Genomic DNA, 18230 nt, shown 5'->3' on the forward strand with positions numbered 1-18230 from the left:
CACATCCCGGCAACACCCTTTTATTTTGAAATACAACAGCTACATAATAAATGAGAAAGAAACACTCCGGACTACAGAATGTTGTTATTTTATATCAATAGATTATTATTTACTGATTTTACTGTTAGTTTACTATTTTATATATAACTGAACTTAATCATCAGATAACAAAATGAAATATAATGTTCAATCTCACATCTGAAATGTATTTCATCTACAGTGCTCTCTCCCAATTCCTCCCAGTTCCTCCCCCTATTTTCCCACTCAGTCCTTATTCAGGAAGCATCAAAATACACATGAAATAAAAAAAGAATAGAAAAATAAGAGTTATATTTACACTACATAAACCTTTTATATACAGATGTGACTGATGGGACATTGTTGTGTGTCGTTATAATATTTATAAATCTATAAAAGATATTTTCATTTAAGTGGACATTGTTAGTAAGTAACAAGAAATCTATCATCTCCTTTAATAAGTTATCAACTGTTTATTTATGTGTCTTTGTTTTATTGTCTTTGATTTTGCTATCTTATATTTTATGTGTGTATTTTATGTTCTTCTCTGTTATGCCTATTTGATTATTGTTGGTTAATACTGGACGGTGCTCATTGATTACACTGATACAATGTAATGCAATCATTTGATCAATAATGATCAATAATGATCAATAAAACAACATTATTTCCTAACTGATTATTGTTGCCTTCAAAATGAATTAAAGTGGATTAAAACACAGATTTATAGGACGGTGTTAAACTGTCCACAGGGGGGCACCCCGACCCCCCCAGGCTCCGGCCTTTATCAGAGCGACTGGAGCTTTTATTGTGAAAGGTCGCGCAGAGCGGAAGTTGACAGTTAGCATACGCTAGCTCCAGTGAGTGTGTGTGTGTGTGTGTGTGTGTGTGTGCGCGCGCTCAGGTGAGAAGATGTTACCTTTATCGATTAAAGACGACGAGTACAAACCTGCGAAGTTCAACCTGCTGCTCAAACTGTCCGGATGGTTCAGGTAAACTCACCGCTGCTAACTGCTAACAGAGCTAACAGAGCTAACAGCGGCTAACGGAGCTAACGGAGCTAACAGAGCTAACAGAGCTAACGCGGCTAACAGAGCTAACGGAGCTAACAGAGCTAACAGCGGCTAACGGAGCTAACAGCGGCTAACAGCGGCTAACGGAGCTAACAGAGCTAACAGCGGCTAACGGAGCTAACAGAGCTAACAGTACCAGCTGACTGTAGCGCTGAGCTGTTAGCCTGATGCTAAGCTGTTAGCTGTCTCTCATCAGTCTCTGTATTAAAGTGTGTTTCTCCCGCTGTCAGTCAGTAACCGGGTATCGGCTGTCAGCCGGTACCAACCCGGGTTATTACCGGGCTGGTACCGGGTTGGTACCGGGCTGGTACCGGGCTGTGGCTCCTGTGATGGACTCTCGTGGTTGTGGTTTTTCAGGTCGATCCTCGCGGATAAAACCTCCCGGAACCTGTTCTTCTTCCTCTGCCTCAACCTCTCCTTCGCCTTCGTGGAGCTCACCTACGGGATCTGGAGCAACAGGTAGCTAACGGAGGCTAACGGAGGCTAACTGTAGCTAACTGCTAGCATCAGCTGTTTGTTCTCTTCAGGATGTGCCACGTATGTGTTAACTTGTGTGTGTGTGTGTGAGTGTGTGTGTGTGTGTGTGTGTGTGTGTGTGTGTGAGTGTGTGTGTGTGTGTGTGTGTGTGTGTGTGGTGTGTGTGTGTGTGTGTGTGTGTGTGTGTGTGTGTGTGTGTGTGTGTGTGTGTGTGTGTGTGTGTGTGAGAGAGATTGAGTCATATTGATCTGATATCGATTGAAGCTCTGATTCTCTTTCTAAAGAGAAGCTTTAGATAAATGAGACACTAAAGTCCAACTAATGAATTCAATTCAATTTTATTTGTATAGCACCAATTCATAACAGAAGTTATCTCAGGACACTTTTCAAATAGAGCAGGTCTAGACCGAACTCTTTAACATTATTTACAGAGACCCAACAGTACCACCATGAGCAAGACCTTGGAGACAAGGGCAAGGAAAAACTGCCTGTTAAAAGGCAGAAACCTAGGACAGATCCTCCGGCTCTAGGTGGGTGGTCGTCTGTCTCGACCAGTTGGGGTTGAGGAGAGAGAGAGAGAGAGAGAGAGAGAGAGAGAGAGACAGAGAGAGAGAGAGAGAGAGAGAGACAGACAGGTGCACAGCAACAACAGTATTGGCAATGGCAGTCAAGCAGGACCATGGCAGGAGGCTCCACCAGGATACATGCTTTCTGCGAGATGAGAAAGCACAAGAACTCCGGGGAAGAAGTGAAGTTAGTAACATGCATTAATGGAACATGAATGAGTGCAGAAAGAGAGAGGAAGAGAGGAGCTCAGTGCACCATGGGAAATCCCCCGATAGTCTAGGCCTATAGCAGCATAACTAAGGGATGGTTCAGGACTCACCTGATCCAGCCCTAACTATAAGCTTTATCAAAGAGGAATGTCTTAAGCCTACTCTTGAATGTGGTGAGGGTGTCTGCCTCCCGAACCACAACTGGAAGCTGGTTCCACAGGAGAGGAGCTTGGTAACTGAAGGCTCTGGCTCCTGTTCTACTTTTAGAGACTATAGGAACCACAAGTAGCCCAGCATTCAGAGAACGTAGTGTTCTAGAGGGGTAATAGGGTACTATGAGCTCTTTAAGATATGAAGGGGCCTGACCATGAAGAGCTTTATAGGTGAGGAGGAGGATTTTAAATTCTATTCTACATTTTACAGGGAGCCAGTGCAGAGAAGCTAGTACAGGAGAGATGTGATCTCTTTTTCTAGTTCCTGTCAGTACTCGTGCTGCAGCGTTCTGAATTAATTGGAGCGTTTTAATGGACTTATTGGGGCAACCTGATAATAAAGAGTTGCAGTAATCCAGCCTTGAAGTAACAAATGCATGGATTAGTTTTTCTGCATCTGTCTGTGATAGGATGTGTCTAATTTTTCTAATATTACGTAAATGAAAGAAGGCAGTCCTAGAGGTCTGCTTTATGTGGGAGTTAAATGACAAATCCTGATCAAAGATAACTCCAAGATTCCTGACAGTGGTGCTAGAGGCCAAGTTAATGCCATCTAGAGTAACTATATCTTTAGACAGTGAGTCTCTGAGGTTTTTGGGGCCAAGAACAAGAATTTAATTTTTTTCTGAGTTTAACATCAGAAAATTGCAGATCATCTAGGATTATATGTCCTTAAGACATGTTTGTAATTTAGATAATTGATTAATTTCATTGGGTTTGATTGATAGATATAACTGCGTATCATCTGCATAACAGTGAAAGTTAATGGAGTGATTGCTAATAATGTTGCCTAAAGGGAGCATATATAAAGTAAATAGTAAATATAGTGAATAAAAGCAGTGTCCCAATTAGAAGCAGGTCTGCTGTGGCTGCAGGTTTTAAGACCCACCCAGTAGAGTCCGGGTCCGGGTCCCTAGTAGAGACTGGGTCCCCAGTAGAGTCCGGGTCCCCAGTAGAGTCCGGGTCCGGGTCCCCAGTAGAGATCGGGTCCGGGTCCCCAGTAGAGATCGGGTCCGGGTCCCCAGTAGAGACCGGGTCCCCAGTAGAGTCCGGGTCCCCAGTAGAGTCCGAGTCCGGGTCCCCAGTAGAGTCCGGGTCCGGGTCCCCAGTAGAGTCCGGGTCCGGGTCCCCAGTAGAGTCCGGGTCCGGGTCTCCAGTAGAGTCCGGGTCCCCAATAGAGTCCGAGTCCGGGTCCCCGGTGGAGTCAGAGTCCAGGTCTCCGGTAGAGTCCGGGTCCCCAGTAAAGACCGGGTCCGGGTCCCCAGTAGAGATCGGGTCCGGGTCCCCAGTAGAGTCCGGGTCCGGGTCCCCAGTGGAGTCCGGGTCCGGGTCCCCAGTGGAGTCCAGGTCCGGGTCCCCAGTGGAGTCCAGGTCCGGGTCCCCAGTAGAGTCCAGGTCCGGGTCCCCAGTAGAGTCCAGGTCTGGATGTATAAAAGCTCTTAAAGCTGCTCAGATCGCCTCCTCAAACAGAACTGTTAAACTGTATCAGTAGTGTAATAATAGTAATCTGATTACCTCCATTATGATAGTGTAATAATAGTAATCTGATTACCTCCATTATGATAGTGTAGTAATAGTAATCTGATTACCTCCATTATGATAGTGTAGTAATAGTAATCTGATTACCTCCATTATGATCAGAGGCTTTCAGACGAGGTTGTGAACATTGTGGCTGTTAGTGGTTAACGTTGCTGTAGAAGCTCAGCAGCAGCAGTTGGTGCTGGACGAGGCCCCAATAAACAGTTCAAACTTTATCTCAACCTTCACTAATATTCATGATCAATAGCAATAAAGTTTCTCATTAAAATAAATTACACAATCTTTTTGGTCAAATTGATGATGTCAGAAGCTCCTCCCCTTCCTGTCAGTCAGCTGTTTCAGAGGAAGAACAAACGCTGGTTATTTTTATTTTGTGAGGTTCACAACGTGTGACCAAAACAAACAAACAAAGACAAAAAACTGTGTGTGTGTGTGTGTGTCATTTATCTCTGTGCTAATTACAAAGTTTAAACTTAGTTTGAAGTGTTTGTGTTGAAGTGCATTGTGGGTACTGTGGGCTGTACCTGCTCTTGCTCTCAGCCTGTGTCAGTGCTGGAAAGTAACTAATTACTTTTACCTATACTTCTACTCTATTACTATTGATTTAATAACTTTATTACATTATTAATAGCATAGAATCAATAATAAATGACGTATTATTATTGATTAATCTACCAGCAGGTTATAGTCATTGCTCAGCTTCACATTCACCAACTGTTGACATTAAAGTGATGAACACATTGATCCAATAATATATATTGTTCTGTATAATCAATACTTGTAATATCAGAGTATTTCTACACTGAAGTACGAGATCTGAGTACTTCTTCCATTAACAATCAAACACAATGATGTTATAGATGCTGGTGTGTGTGTAATGTGTGTGTAATGTGTGTGTAATGTGTGTTCTCTGCAGTCTAGGTCTGATCTCAGACTCCTTCCACATGTTCTTTGACTGCACTGCTCTGCTGGCAGGTCTGGCAGCCTCCGTTATCTCCAGGTGGAGATCCAACGACAGCTTCTCCTACGGGTGAGACATCACTCTGTGTTCTGTTAGTCAGGTCTGATACTGCTGCTCTACATCTACCTGCAGTCAATTAAAGGTTTTTTAGGTATTTCTGCTAGTTTGATGACGGGGGATACAGTACAGCTAGACCACTGGGTCAGAACATCTCCAAACCTGCAGCTCTTGTGGGGGGTTCCAGTTCTGTCAGTACCTATCAAAAGTGGTCCAAGGAAGGAACAGAACCAGAGACAGGGTCATGGGGGGCCGAGGCTCATTGATACAGGTGGGGAGTGAAGGCTGGCCCGTGTGGTCCGATCCAACAGACGAGCTACTGTAGCTCAAACTGCTGAAACAGTTAATGCTGGTTCTGATAGAAAGGGGTCAGAACACACAATGCAGAGCAGTCTGCTGGTCTGGGACCAGTCAGGGAGTCGAGTGATCAATATATCAGTCTATATACTGTTAGTGATCAATATATCAGTCTGTATACTGTTAGTGATCAATATATCAGTCTGTATACTGTTAGTGATCAATATATCAGTCCATATACTGTTAGTGATCAATATATCAGTCTATATACTGTTAGTACTGATCAATATATCAGTCTATATACTGTTAGTGATCAATATATCAGTCTGTATACTGTTAGTGATCAATATATCAGTCTATATACTGTTAGTACTGATCAATATATCAGTCTATATACTGTTAGTGATCAATATATCAGTCTCTATACTGTTAGTGATCAATATATCAGTCTATATACTGTTAGTACTGATCAATATATCAGTCTATATACTGTTAGTACTGATCAATATATCAGTCTGTATACTGTTAGTGATCAATATATCAGTCTCTATACTGTTAGTGATCAATATATCAGTCTATATACTGTTAGTGATCAATATATCAGTCTATATACTGTTAGTGATCAATATATCAGTCTGTATACTGTTAGTGATCAATATATCAGTCTATATACTGTTAGTGATCAATATATCAGTCTGTATACTGTTAGTGATCAATATATCAGTCTGTATACTGTTAGTGATCAATATATCAGTCTGTATACTGTTAGTGATCAATATATCAGTCCGTATACTGTTAGTGATCAATATATCAGTCTGTATACTGTTAGTGATCAATATATCAGTCTATATACTGTTAGTACTGATCAATATATCAGTCTATATACTGTTAGTACTGATCAATATATCAGTCTATATACTGTTAGTACTGATCAATATATCAGTCTGTATACTGTTAGTGATCAATATATCAGTCTGTATACTGTTAGTGATCAATATATCAGTCTATATACTGTTAGTACTGATCAATATATCAGTCTATATACTGTTAGTACTGATCAATATATCAGTCTATATACTGTTAGTGCTGATCAATATATCAGTCTATATACTGTTAGTGATCAATATATCAGTCTGTATACTGTTAGTGATCAATATATCAGTCTATATACTGTTAGTACTGATCAATATATCAGTCTATATACTGTTAGTACTGATCAATATATCAGTCTATATACTGTTAGTACTGATCAATATATCAGTCTATATACTGTTAGTACTGATCAATATATCAGTCTATATACTGTTAGTGCTGATCAATATATCAGTCTATATACTGTTAGTGCTGATCAATATATCAGTCTATATACTGTTAGTGATCAATATATCAGTCTATATACTGTTAGTACTGATCAATATATCAGTCTATATACTGTTAGTGCTGATCAATATATCAGTCTCTCTAACTTGCTCTGATGTTTGTTGTGTGTGTGTCAGTTATGTCAGAGCGGAGGTTCTGGCCGGCTTCGTCAACGGACTCTTCCTCATCTTCACAGCCTTCTTCATCTTCTCTGAAGGAGTCGAGGTAACACACACACATACACACAGTTACACACACACACACACACTCTGTCGCTATATGAACCTGTCTGTCTATATGAACCTGTCTGTCTATATGAACCTGTCTGTCTATATGAACCTGTCTGTCTGTATGAACCTGTCTCCCCTCTCAGAGAGCTCTGGAGCCTCCTGACGTTCACCACGAGCGGCTACTTCCTGTCTCTGTGGCCGGGCTGCTCGTCAACCTGGTTGGGATCTTTGTTTTCCAGCATGGAGGCCACGGACACTCACATGGAGAGGAAGGTAATATCTGCTGATCAGTAGAACCTCAGTGTGGATCAATACAACCTCAGTGCGTGTGCGAACAACCTCAGTGCGTGTGCGAACAACCTCAGTGCGTGTGCGAACAACCTCAGTGCGTGTGCGAACAACCTCAGTGCGTGTGCGAACAACCTCAGTGCGTGTGCGAACAACCTCACTGCGAACAACCTCAGTGCGTGTGCGAACAACCTCAGTGCGTGTGCGAACAACCTCACTGCGAACAACCTCAGTGCGTGTGCGAACAACCTCAGTGCGTGTGCGAACAACCTCAGTGCGTGTGCGAACAACCTCAGTGCGTGTGCGAACAACCTCACTGCGAACAACCTCAGTGCGTGTGCGAACAACCTCAGTGCGTGTGCGAACAACCTCAGTGCGTGTGCGAACAACCTCACTGCGAACAACCTCAGTGCGTGTGCGAACAACCTCAGTGCGAACAACCTCAGTGCGTGTGCGAACAACCTCAGTGCGTGTGCGAACAACCTCAGTGCGTGTGCGAACAACCTCACTGCGAACAACCTCAGTGCGTGTGCGAACAACCTCAGTGCGTGTGCGAACAACCTCAGTGCGAACAACCTCAGTGCGAACAACCTCAGTGCGTGTGCGAACAACCTCAGTGCGTGTGCGAACAACCTCAGTGCGTGTGCGAACAACCTCAGTGCGTGTGCGAACAACCTCAGTGCGTGTGCGAACAACCTCACTGCGAACAACCTCAGTGCGTGTGCGAACAACCTCAGTGCGTGTGCGAACAACCTCAGTGCGTGTGCGAACAACCTCACTGCGAACAACCTCAGTGCGTGTGCGAACAACCTCACTGCGAACAACCTCAGTGCGTGTGCGAACAACCTCAGTGCGAACAACCTCACTGCAAACAACCTCAGTGCGTGTGCGAACAACCTCACTGTGTGTGCGAACAACCTCAGTGCGTGTGCGAACAACCTCAGTGCGTGTGCGAACAACCTCAGTGCGTGTGCGAACAACCTCACTGCGAACAACCTCAGTGCGTGTGCGAACAACCTCAGTGCGTGTGCGAACACCCTCACTGCGAACAACCTCAGTGCGTGTGCGAACAACCTCAGTGCGTGTGCGAACAACCTCACTGTGTGTGCGAACAACCTCAGTGCGTGTGCGAACAACCTCACTGCGAACAACCTCAGTGCGAACAACCTCACTGTGTGTGCGAACAACCTCACTGTGTGTGCGAACAACCTCAGTGCGTGTGCGAACAACCTCACTGCGAACAACCTCAGTGCGTGTGCGAACAACCTCAGTGCGAACAACCTCAGTGCGTGTGCGAACAACCTCACTGCGAACAACCTCAGTGCGTGTGCGAACAACCTCAGTGCGTGTGCGAACAACCTCATTTGTCCTACCTCTCTTTCAGGTCATGGTCACAGCCATTCTCTGTTTAATGGCAGTCTTAATCACGGACACAGTCATGGCGGACACGACCACCATAACAAACATTCAGACAGACACGATGGACACGGACACAGTCACGATGGACACGGACACAGTCACGATGGACACGGACACGGACACAGTCACGATGGACACGGACACAGTCACGGTGGACACGACGAGCTGCACTGTCACGGTGAGTCTGTGGACGTGTGATAAGAGACGTTAATGGACGTCACCTTCATGTATTATTTTAAATGTATTTATTTTTCTTGTCTGTTTTTCTTGCAGACGAGCTGCTGCACACTCCGGGGAAAGGTTCCAGTAAACAGATCCTGCAGGGTGAGAACTGATCACATCTGTACATCGTCAATAACAGACTACACAGATACTTCATTAGCAGAGAAACTGCTCCTGCCTCTATGGAGGCACCATTAAAATCATCACTCACTGAATTCCTCAAAGACTTTGGTTCAAATGTCAGATGTGTATTTATGATGCAGGAGAGCAGTAACAGCAGTTGTCCTATAGTATAATAATTGATATGAATGTATTCATGGCAGTTAGTTTCTAAGTATATAACTGCATCTAAAATGGCTGCCATGATGCAGTTTAGTTTATAAATATAAAATAATTAATAAAAAAGTATTTGCAACACACAATTTGAATTTTACGTCACATAACAAGTATAAGCTGTTTATCCAGTGTCTGAGCAGGACTGTGCAGAGAATCATTTACTTAAAGCAGCAGTGAAATGACTGAGAGCTGTAATAAAGTTTAAATAAGGAAATGAAGATCCAGCTGAACAACCAGGTCTCTGAGCTCAGTGTCAGCAGTGACCACTGGGGGGCGCTCACACTCCATCACAGCCTTCATCCAACAGCAGCGTCCTCTGACAACCACGTATCTCCACAGCTGGGATCTGTTTTATACACAAACTGATCAGATTCAGTCAGTCGCTGATACAGGAAGCAGCAGTTTGACTTCAGGTCACATGATGTGTGTGTGGTGTGTGTGTGTGTGTGTGTGTGTGTGTGTGTGTGTGTGTGTGTGTGTGTGTGTGTGTGTGTGTGTGTGTGTGTGTGTGTGTGTGTGTGTGTGTGTCTGTGTTTTAGGCGTCCTGCTGCACATCATCGCTGACACTCTGGGCAGTGTGGGTGTGATCATCTCCGCTCTGCTGATGCAGAAATACGACCTGATGATCGCTGATCCAATCTGCTCCATGCTGATCTCCCTCCTCATCGGAGTCAGGTGACTCTTCATCACTGTTTCACTGTCAAACAGGATTTCTGTTTGATGGGACGATGCAGACATAAATCAATATATATTGTATATGAGGTATTCCCTACAGGAGGTTGTGTGGGCTCACAGGGATTGGTTGTGTTGAACGCGATCAGTTTAGTCCAATCAATGCAACTTCATTGATCAGTCTCTGAGCCACATGTCCCCAAACTAAAGTACTGAACATTTATTCTACTAGTCTGTCTAGTAGTAGGCAGTGCCCGTAGGAAGTATATATTGCTATTGAAAAGTGGGAGGTTAAGTAGCTTTTTCATGGATGGCCAAATGAGGTTGTGTTTGAAGGTGGGACGTCAGGGACATTTAGGTTTGTTGTGAAAGGTGTAGATTGATAACTATTGTGTTTTCATATAATTTGTCTTTTAGCAAGGACACTGTAGGGAGATGAACCCCATTCCACTAATGTGAAAGTACCACACCTCATGGTCAGCACATATAAATTCTGAAAGAACAAAGTGAACTACATCTGAAATGGGATGAAACCTGGCAGCATAAACAGACTAACTTGTTGCATAGCCTAGGAAATGAACTGGGCAGGACATATTATTTAGCCCTGTAATATATATATGAGAGAGAGAGAGAGAGAGAGAGAGAGAGAGAGAGAGAGAGAGAGAGAGAGAGAGAGAGAGAGAGAGAGAGAGAGAGAGAGAGAGAGAGAGAGAGGGGAGAGAGAGAGAGAGAGAGAGAGAGAGAGAGAGAGAGAGAGAGAGAGATTTTGAAACTACCAAAACAGTGTGAACGGATAAGCCGACGGCGCGGAGCGAGGGCGTGTCTGCACAGGTCTCTCACTCAACTTAATAAAGAGAAATGTCACACAAAGCAACGTTACAGGACCAAACAACAGTAACGTTGTAACTGTCTTAGTCATGGAGAAGCGTCTGTCCTCCTGTCTGTCCTCCTGTCTGTCCTCCTGTCTGTCCTACCGACTGTTTGTCACATTTCTGCCCAAAAAACAGCGTCTGTCAACAGCGAAAAACTTGCAGAGTGTTAAAACATTCTCCGTGTTGTGAGTGAGGGAGTCAGTTTACTGCTGGTGATTATTATGTAATAATTGTGTACTTTAGAGTGAAAAATTTAACTTCGTCACTTTCCTGGATGTTTGGTGGGTCAGGATCTCAATCACTACACATTATAACAGCATCCATATGATTATAAAGTGTCCGCGGGTTTAGATTGACAGGGGGAGACAACTGGGAAACACCTTCAACACGGGCTCTGCAGTGATTGGCTCTGGTGCGCACGTGGCTACGGTGGCTACAGTGCAGTGCTAGCGGAATTCGGAAATAATTTATTAACGGTATCTTTGTAGTCCAAACAAAGCCGACGATGCACACCCTTAAACCACACAGCAGCCATGTGGAAACACTCAGGTCAGTCTGATCCTGATCTGCAGAGATATTTGAGCCACACACACACACACACACACACACACACACACACACACAGACAGCTTTGCTTCATAGATAGATTCAGAAGGAATTCTACAAACATTTCACTTCCTCCCACACAGGGAAAGTCTGTTTACTTCAGTTCTCTGAACAACCTGCAGTCTGAATACAGTCTGTTTAAACTCTGAAGAACCCTGAAACATCCCAAAAGAATGTCTTTACTAACCCCTAAAAGACCACCAGAACCTGCTAGACCCTCCTCATAAAGACCACTACAACATTTCTAATGGACTTTCTGACACAATCAAACATAGAAACAGAGAATTATTATGTAACTTTGGTCATTTCTTACATTGAAAGCAGATTTAAAATGTCCGAGCATCCATGAACTCACCACTGAGGGAACGTTTGTGGACTGTCTCGGCTGTATTGTGATGGATTATCTGTCAGGTTTCAGGCGGATTCCTCAGAAATGGAAACACAGACATCGATGTTTGGAAAACTGTTTCCACGAATTCAAAGAATGTGCAATTAGTAGTTAATGGGCCCAACATGCCAAACCACCAGTGTGGAACTGGACGGGGTTCTGGATTCTGGCCTCGCCTCGCCGGTCCTCTGGATGTAAATGCAGCGGTCAGATTTCCCAGAAGCCCCGGTGATAAATGGGGTTGATGTGATGTGGTTTGATAGGCTGGAAGTGAACGCAGCTGCAGATTTAAACAGTCGCAAGAGCACAGCTGTGGTCAGCTGAGAGGCCTTCACTCAACCACTGGCATCAGGTTACTGCAGCTGGAAAGAAACTGCCCTTAACCATCTCTTACTGACTGTACGGTTGCTCCCAACTGTCCTTAAACATCTCTTACTGACTGTACGGTTGCTCCCAACTGTCCTTAAACATCTCTTACTGACTGTACGGTTGCTCCCAACTGTCCTTAAACATTTCTTACTGACTGTACGGTTGCTCCCAACTGTCCTTAACCATCTCTTACTGACTGTACGGTTGCTCCCAACTGTCCTTAAACATCTCTTACTGACTGTACGGTTGCTCCCAACTGCCCTTAAACATCTCTTACTGACTGTACGGTTGCTCCCAACTGCCCTTAAACATCTCTTACTGACTGTACGGCTCGCTCCCAACTGCCCTTAAACATCTCTTACTGACTGTACGGTTGCTCCCAACTGCCCTTAAACATCTCTTACTGACTGTACGGTTGCTCCCAACTGCCATTAAACATCTCTTACTGACTGTACGGTTGCTCCCAACTGCCCTTAAACATCTCTTACTGACTGTACGGTTGCTCCCAACTGCCCTTAAACATCTCTTACTGACTGTACGGCTGGCTCCCAACTGCCCTTAAACATCTCTTACTGACTGTACGGTTGCTCCCAACTGTCCTTAAGCATCTCTTACTGACTGTACGGTTGCTCCCAACTGCCCTTAAACATCTCTTACTGACTGTACGGCTCGCTCCCAACTGCCCTTAAACATCTCTTACTGACTGTACGGCTCGCTCCCAACTGTCCTTAAACATCTCTTACTGACTGTACGGCTCGCTCCCAACTGTCCTTAAACATCTCTTACTGACTGTACGGCTCGCTCCCAACTGCCCTTAAACATCTCTTACTGACTGTACGGTTGCTCCCAACTGTCCTTAAGCATCTCTTACTGACTGTACGGCTCGCTCCCAACTGTTCTTAAACATCTCTTACTGACTGTACGGTTGCTCCCAACTGCCCTTAAACATCTCTTACTGACTGTATGGTTGCTCCCAACTGCCCTTAAACATCTCTTACTGACTGTACGGTTGCTCCCAACTGCCCTTAAACATCTCTTACTGACTGTACGGTTGCTCCCAACTGTCCTTAAACATCTCTTACTGACTGTACGGCTTGCTCCCAACTGTCCTTAAACATCTCTTACTGACTGTACGGCTCGCTCCCAACTGTCCTTAAGCATCTCTTACTGACTGTACGGTTGCTCCCAACTGTTCTTAAACATCTCTTACTGACTGTACGGTTGCTCCCAACTGCCCTTAAACATCTCTTACTGACTGTACGGTTGCTCCCAACTGCCCTTAAACATCTCTTACTGACTGTACGGTTGCTCCCAACTGCCCTTACACATCTCTTACTGACTGTACGGTTGCTCCCAACTGCCCTTAAACATCTCTTACTGACTGTACGGCTCGCTCCCAACTGCCCTTAAACATCTCTTACTGACTGTACGGCTCGCTCCCAACTGTCCTTAAGCATCTCTTACTGACTGTACGGTTGCTCCCAACTGCCCTTAAACATCTCTTACTGACTGTACGGCTTGCTCCCAACTGCCCTTAAACATCTCTTACTGACTGTACGGCTTGCTCCCAACTGCCCTTAAACATCTCTTACTGACTGTACGGCTCGCTCCCAACTGTCCTTAAGCATCTCTTACTGACTGTACGGCTTGCTCCCAACTGTCCTTAAACATCTCTTACTGACTGTACGGTTGCTCCCAACTGCCCTTAAACATCTCTTACTGACTGTACGGCTTGCTCCCAACTGTCCTTAAACATCTCTTACTGACTGTACGGTTGCTCCCAACTGCCCTTAAACATCTCTTACTGACTGTACGGCTCGCTCCCAACTGCCCTTAAACATCTCTTACTGACTGTACGGCTCGCTCCCAACTGCCCTTAAACATCTCTTACTGACTGTACGGCTTGCTCCCAACTGCACCGAACTGCCTTAAACGCATCAGTATCAGTAGTAACTGTATCTGTATCTGCAGTGTGTTTTGGGTGCGTTGGTTTTTGTGTCCATGTTATGATGTCAGTGAGGGGTGGAGCCACTATGAGCTGTTACTGTTCACACATGCTCAGTCCACCCATTCTGACCTTTGACCTCTGACCCTCAGCGTGGTGCCCTTACTGAGAGAGTCTATCGGGATCTTGATGCAGAGAACTCCTCCGTCACTGGACCAGGCCCTGCCAGAGTGTTATCAGAGGGTGAGCACACTAAACCCCACCTCCAGCTGGACCCTTGCTGTCTGTCTGGTTTCTGTGTCACTGTCTAATTCCTGGTGTGTTGTGTTCAGGTGCAGCAGCTGCAGGGAGTCTACAACCTGCAGGACCCTCACTTCTGGACCCTGTGTACTGACGTTTACATCGGAACACTAAAGCTTCTGGTTGCCCCCGACGCAGACACCCGCTGGATCCTCAGCCAGACCCATAACATCTTCACGCAGGTACCTGAATGCACCACACCGCATCTTTCCACGTCTTCATATAGTATTATTAGTTGTATTATTAGTTGTTATTAGTTGTATTATTAGTAGTATTAGTTGTATTATTAGTAGTATTAGTTGTATTATTAGTAGTATTAGTTGTATTATTAGTAGTATTAGTTGTATTATTAGTAGTATTAGTTGTATTAGTAGTATTATTAGTTGTATTATTAGTAGTATGTATTATTAGTTGTTTAGTTGTATTATTAGTAGTATTAGTTGTATTATTAGTAGTATTATTAGTTGTATTATTAGTAGTAGTATTAGTTGTATTATTAGTAGTAGTATTATTAGTTTTATTAGTTGTAATTGTTAACGTGTTGTCTCTGCAGGCGGGAGTTCGTCAGCTGTACGTTCAGATCGAAACGGCTGCGATGTAGAAGCTCCTCCCCTTCTGAACTCCTGGGACCAATCACCCTCAGTCTGCTGCTGTAGGTGACCTCTGACCCCCCCAAGTCACTGAAGGTCGCACTCAGACCAGAGAGAGAGGGGGGGGGAGGGGGGGGGAGTAAGAACTTGACTGATCTCCCATGATGCTCCAGTCCAACACATCCTGGATGAACTCAAACTGCCCACCCCCCCTCCCTTTTTTTTAAGTCTTGCCTGTCTGTGGCAGTGGACCCCCCCCCGGCTGCACTTTGTAGACTGGAGCAAAGCATTCTGGGTAAGTGCCTTCATCATGAATCAGAGACAATCTGAGCCCGCTTCCTGCCCCTCCCCCTTCCTCCGCTGTGACATCACCGCTGACCAGACAGCTGCCAGCTGATTGGGCCGTGGTGTGCGAGTGTGTGATGTCACGTTGTGTTTTTAACGTGCCAAACCATGTGACCAAACCATGTGACCAAACCATGTGACCAGCCGGTGGGTTTCAGTCTTTTCAACTGTAATAAATAATTCTGTTTCTCTGATTATTGATCTCTTTATTGATGACATCACACCAGACAAACAACAACAAGTGTTTATTATGACGATTGAGTCCTGCAGTGTATTGATGTTTGAGGACCGTGAGGACCGTTAGGAGCAGGAGGTGGAGCTGTCGACCACGAGCAGCTGATCCAGTGCGTTTGGTTCTGCGTTCACTCGCAGCATGTCCACTTCCAGCGGGTGGAGTCGACCGGTGACGACCAGCGAATGGAGCGGACCGCCGAGGTCACATGACACCAGCTGACGCAATGTCGCTGTGCGGATGGCCTGGTCGTCGGCGCCAAGCCGGGCCACGCCCACACACACCGTGTCCTCTGTCATACCTGTAACATGAGCTTCCAGTGTGTTAGCATGCTAACAGACGTTAACCAGCAGGTTTAAGGATCCTGTTAGCATCCTGTTAGCATCCTGTTAGCATCCTGTTAGCATCCTGTTAGCATCCTAACAAGGTTAACTGTGACTTTAACGTCCTGCTGCTCCGTATACTGATATTTTATAAATATTTAATCTTTTTAATGTTCCAGAAAGTGTCAATATTAGTTAGATCTTAAAATATTACGACTTGGCTCTAATCCTCTGAACAAATGATATCACCGTGTACTCCAGTATACTGTGACATCACATCTGTGTGATTCTTTAAACTCAGTTCTTTTAATCTAAATAATGTTATAAAGAGTTCGGTCTAGACCTGCTCTGTTTGAAGTGTCCCGAGGTAACTTCTGTTATGAATTGGTGATGTACAAATTGAATTGATTTAATTTGGTTGGTTTGGTAAATTGATGTTTTTAGACCATGTTTGTTAATAAATGTACTTCCAGCTGTGTGTGTGTGTGAGAGAAAGAGAGTGATCAATCGATCTGTGGAGCCAATCAGATGAAAGCTGATGAGCTGTCACTCACCTAGCTCCGCCCCCTCCTTCCTCCTCCTCTGGATGATCTGAATCAGCTGATCTGCAGCCTGACTGACCGTCATGAAGCGAGGAGGCTCGTAGATCTTCTTCCCTCTGAAATATTGTCAGAAATATTACGATTGTACACAATGATAAACAGTTTGTTCTGTTCAGACTGAAACGTCTGAGTCTACACTGCCACCTGCAGGATATCCAAGGTTTCTGAGATGGCTGTCAATCAGAGCTAAGGATTTTTAGCCTTGGTCACAAAATGATCCATATTAACAGTTTGAATCCAACTAAAAGCTCCCTGCACCAAACTCCCTTTAAGAAATATCACATTTTAACAATTCGTAACAACACGTAACTCTAGAAACACGAGCTAAAGGCCGTCATATGTCCACAGTCTGACTGTCAATACAGGATCAATATGTGCTCTACCTATCGGACCGAACTCGGGGCTGTTCCCGCCGGACAGAACTCGGGGCTCTGCCCGCCGGACAGAACTCGGGGCTGTACCTCTCGGACAGAACTCGGGGCTCTACCCGTCGGACAGAACTCGGGGCTCTACCCGCCGGACAGAACTCGGGGCTGTACCCGCCGGACAGAACTCGGGGCTGTACCCGCCGGACAGAACTCGGGGCTGTACCCGTCAGACAGAACTCGGGGCTCTACCTATCGGACAGAACTCGGGGCTGTACCCGCCGGACAGAACTCGGGGCTGTACCCGTCGGACAGAACTCGGGGCTCTACCCGTCGGACAGAACTCGGGGCTCTACCCGTCGGACAGAACTCGGGGCTGTGCCCGCCGGACAGAACTCGGGGCTGTGCCCGTCGGACAGAACTCGGGGCTCTACCCGTCGGACAGAACTCGGGGCTGTACCCGCCGGACAGAACTCGGGGCTGTACCCGCCGGACAGAACTCGGGGCTCTACCCGTCGGACAGAACTCGGGGCTCTACCCGTCGGACAGAACTCGGGGCTGTACCGTATCCTGTAACTGAGTCTTTGGTTCAGAAGAATCAGGAATCTGTTTCTGTGAGCTCAGTCTGCCGCCACTGCACGTGCTCACTGAGGTTCGCCTGAACACTCAGAACATAACAGCTGGATTACATCAGTATGACATCATCAGCTGAGAGCTGCAGAGGAGGATCTGGTTCTGGTTCTGGACGTGGTTCTGGATCTTACCTCATCATGTTCTCTACGCTCTGCTCTTTGACTTTAATGTCTGTCAATGAAAACAGAAAAAACATTCAGTTCAAACTTTATTTGTTCACACAGATGAACAGTTGCAGCATAAAGTTTATACAGATTAACAGTAACTGTCAATAACTGGAGGAAATCAATGCTCCATTATTCTCATTATTGATCCATTCTGAATGATATCTGTGAAAAACTATTATTTTAAATGATTAATTAGAAATACCTGCAGATTGATCACTTACAGAGGAACTAAAGCCCTAATATTACGTCCAGTGGGGGCGTGGCCAAGTGGCTACAGAGTGTGACATGGGAAGTAACACTGACAGGAGTACAGCTGCTACAGTCAGAGCTCACAGCGCTAACACAGCTAACCAGCCCTGAGCAGCTGCTGTCAGTCGTCGATATATACACTTAGATGCCGCCATCTTGGGCCGGGGGAAGCCGTGTCTACTTACTGCATTAGTCAACAGAGGAAGAGGTCGATCAACGATTAAAATTAAACTCACTGAATTTTCAACCGATTTTCAAGCCGTTTGGTTTAATATAAATGTCAGACATATATTTGTGATACAACATAC

General features: G+C 45.1%; 4 protein-coding genes and 1 long non-coding RNA gene across 8 annotated transcripts in view; 1 reads left to right on the plus strand and 4 right to left on the minus strand.

Moving 5' to 3' along the window:
* The first annotated feature begins 830 nt into the window (after positions 1-830).
* On the plus strand, positions 831-15545 carry slc30a7 (solute carrier family 30 member 7). The gene is made up of 11 exons (XM_051375638.1): positions 831-1010; positions 1449-1550; positions 5012-5125; positions 6907-6994; positions 7143-7272; positions 8672-8884; positions 8980-9030; positions 9804-9939; positions 14269-14359; positions 14449-14598; positions 14970-15545. Exons 1-11 carry the CDS (start codon positions 931-933, stop codon positions 15015-15017), a joined length of 1203 nt encoding a protein of 400 aa, XP_051231598.1. The 5' UTR covers positions 831-930; the 3' UTR covers positions 15018-15545.
* LOC127349762 (uncharacterized) lies at positions 7227-8685 on the minus strand. 4 transcript variants are annotated; one of them, XM_051375651.1, is made up of 7 exons: positions 8626-8685; positions 8497-8532; positions 8341-8439; positions 8185-8304; positions 7729-8148; positions 7459-7692; positions 7227-7317 (listed from the first exon to the last, which is right to left on the minus strand). In XM_051375651.1, the coding sequence occupies exons 1-7, from the start codon at positions 8649-8651 to the stop codon at positions 7308-7310; spliced, it is 945 nt and encodes a 314-aa protein (XP_051231611.1). In that variant the 5' UTR covers positions 8652-8685; the 3' UTR covers positions 7227-7307. The 4 variants fall into 4 exon arrangements, 1 of the variants encoding a protein (XP_051231611.1); XR_007880376.1 differs by lacking the exons at positions 7227-7317; positions 8185-8304; positions 8341-8439 and having other exon boundaries at positions 7335-7692; positions 7729-7806; positions 8041-8097; positions 8476-8532; positions 8569-8643; XR_007880377.1 differs by lacking the exons at positions 7227-7317; positions 8185-8304; positions 8341-8439 and having other exon boundaries at positions 7335-7692; positions 8041-8097; positions 8476-8532; positions 8569-8643.
* On the minus strand, positions 9691-12782 carry LOC127349783 (uncharacterized). The gene is made up of 2 exons (XR_007880389.1): positions 11770-12782; positions 9691-9977 (listed from the first exon to the last, which is right to left on the minus strand). It is a non-coding gene; the product is annotated as an uncharacterized LOC127349783 (long non-coding RNA).
* The window catches only part of dph5 (diphthamide biosynthesis 5), a 13718-nt gene continuing 11019 nt past the window's right edge, over positions 15532-18230 (minus strand). The window contains exons 5-7 of the mRNA XM_051375652.1: positions 17638-17677; positions 16461-16564; positions 15532-15884 (exon numbers count right to left, since the gene is read on the minus strand). Coding sequence (XP_051231612.1) covers positions 15652-15884; positions 16461-16564; positions 17638-17677 — 377 coding nt within the window. The 3' untranslated portion in view covers positions 15532-15651. The remainder of the gene's footprint in view (positions 15885-16460; positions 16565-17637; positions 17678-18230) is intronic.
* The window catches only part of LOC127349767 (uncharacterized), a 3107-nt gene continuing 3047 nt past the window's right edge, over positions 18171-18230 (minus strand). Inside the window, exon 3 of the mRNA XM_051375662.1 lies at positions 18171-18230. This exon is cut by the window's right edge and continues 949 nt beyond it. The gene's annotated coding sequence lies outside the window, so the exon portion shown is untranslated.

Source organism: Dicentrarchus labrax, unplaced genomic scaffold, assembly GCF_905237075.1.
Source record: "Dicentrarchus labrax unplaced genomic scaffold, dlabrax2021, whole genome shotgun sequence".
NCBI classification, from domain to species: Eukaryota; Metazoa; Chordata; class Actinopteri; family Moronidae; genus Dicentrarchus; species Dicentrarchus labrax.

What these genes read in the sequence shown, in the direction of transcription:
- LOC127349762 (XM_051375651.1), bottom strand. Translation starts at nt 8,651, where the DNA reads ATGAGGTTGTTCGCACACGCACTGAG. An exon ending in TTGTTCGCACACGCACTGAG is followed by an intron (nt 8,305 to 8,340) that starts GTTGTTCGCAGT and finishes ACACGCACTGAG; the next exon opens with GTTGTTCGCACACGCACTGA. An exon ending in TTGTTCGCACACGCACTGAG is followed by an intron (nt 7,693 to 7,728) that starts GTTGTTCGCACT and finishes ACACGCACTGAG; the next exon opens with GTTGTTCGCAGTGAGGTTGT.
- slc30a7 (XM_051375638.1), top strand. Translation starts at nt 931, where the DNA reads ATGTTACCTTTATCGATTAAAGACGACGAGTACAAACCTGCGAAGTTC. An exon ending in TCTTCTCTGAAGGAGTCGAG is followed by an intron (nt 6,995 to 7,142) that starts GTAACACACACA and finishes CTCCCCTCTCAG; the next exon opens with AGAGCTCTGGAGCCTCCTGA. An exon ending in TGCCAGAGTGTTATCAGAGG is followed by an intron (nt 14,360 to 14,448) that starts GTGAGCACACTA and finishes TGTTGTGTTCAG; the next exon opens with GTGCAGCAGCTGCAGGGAGT.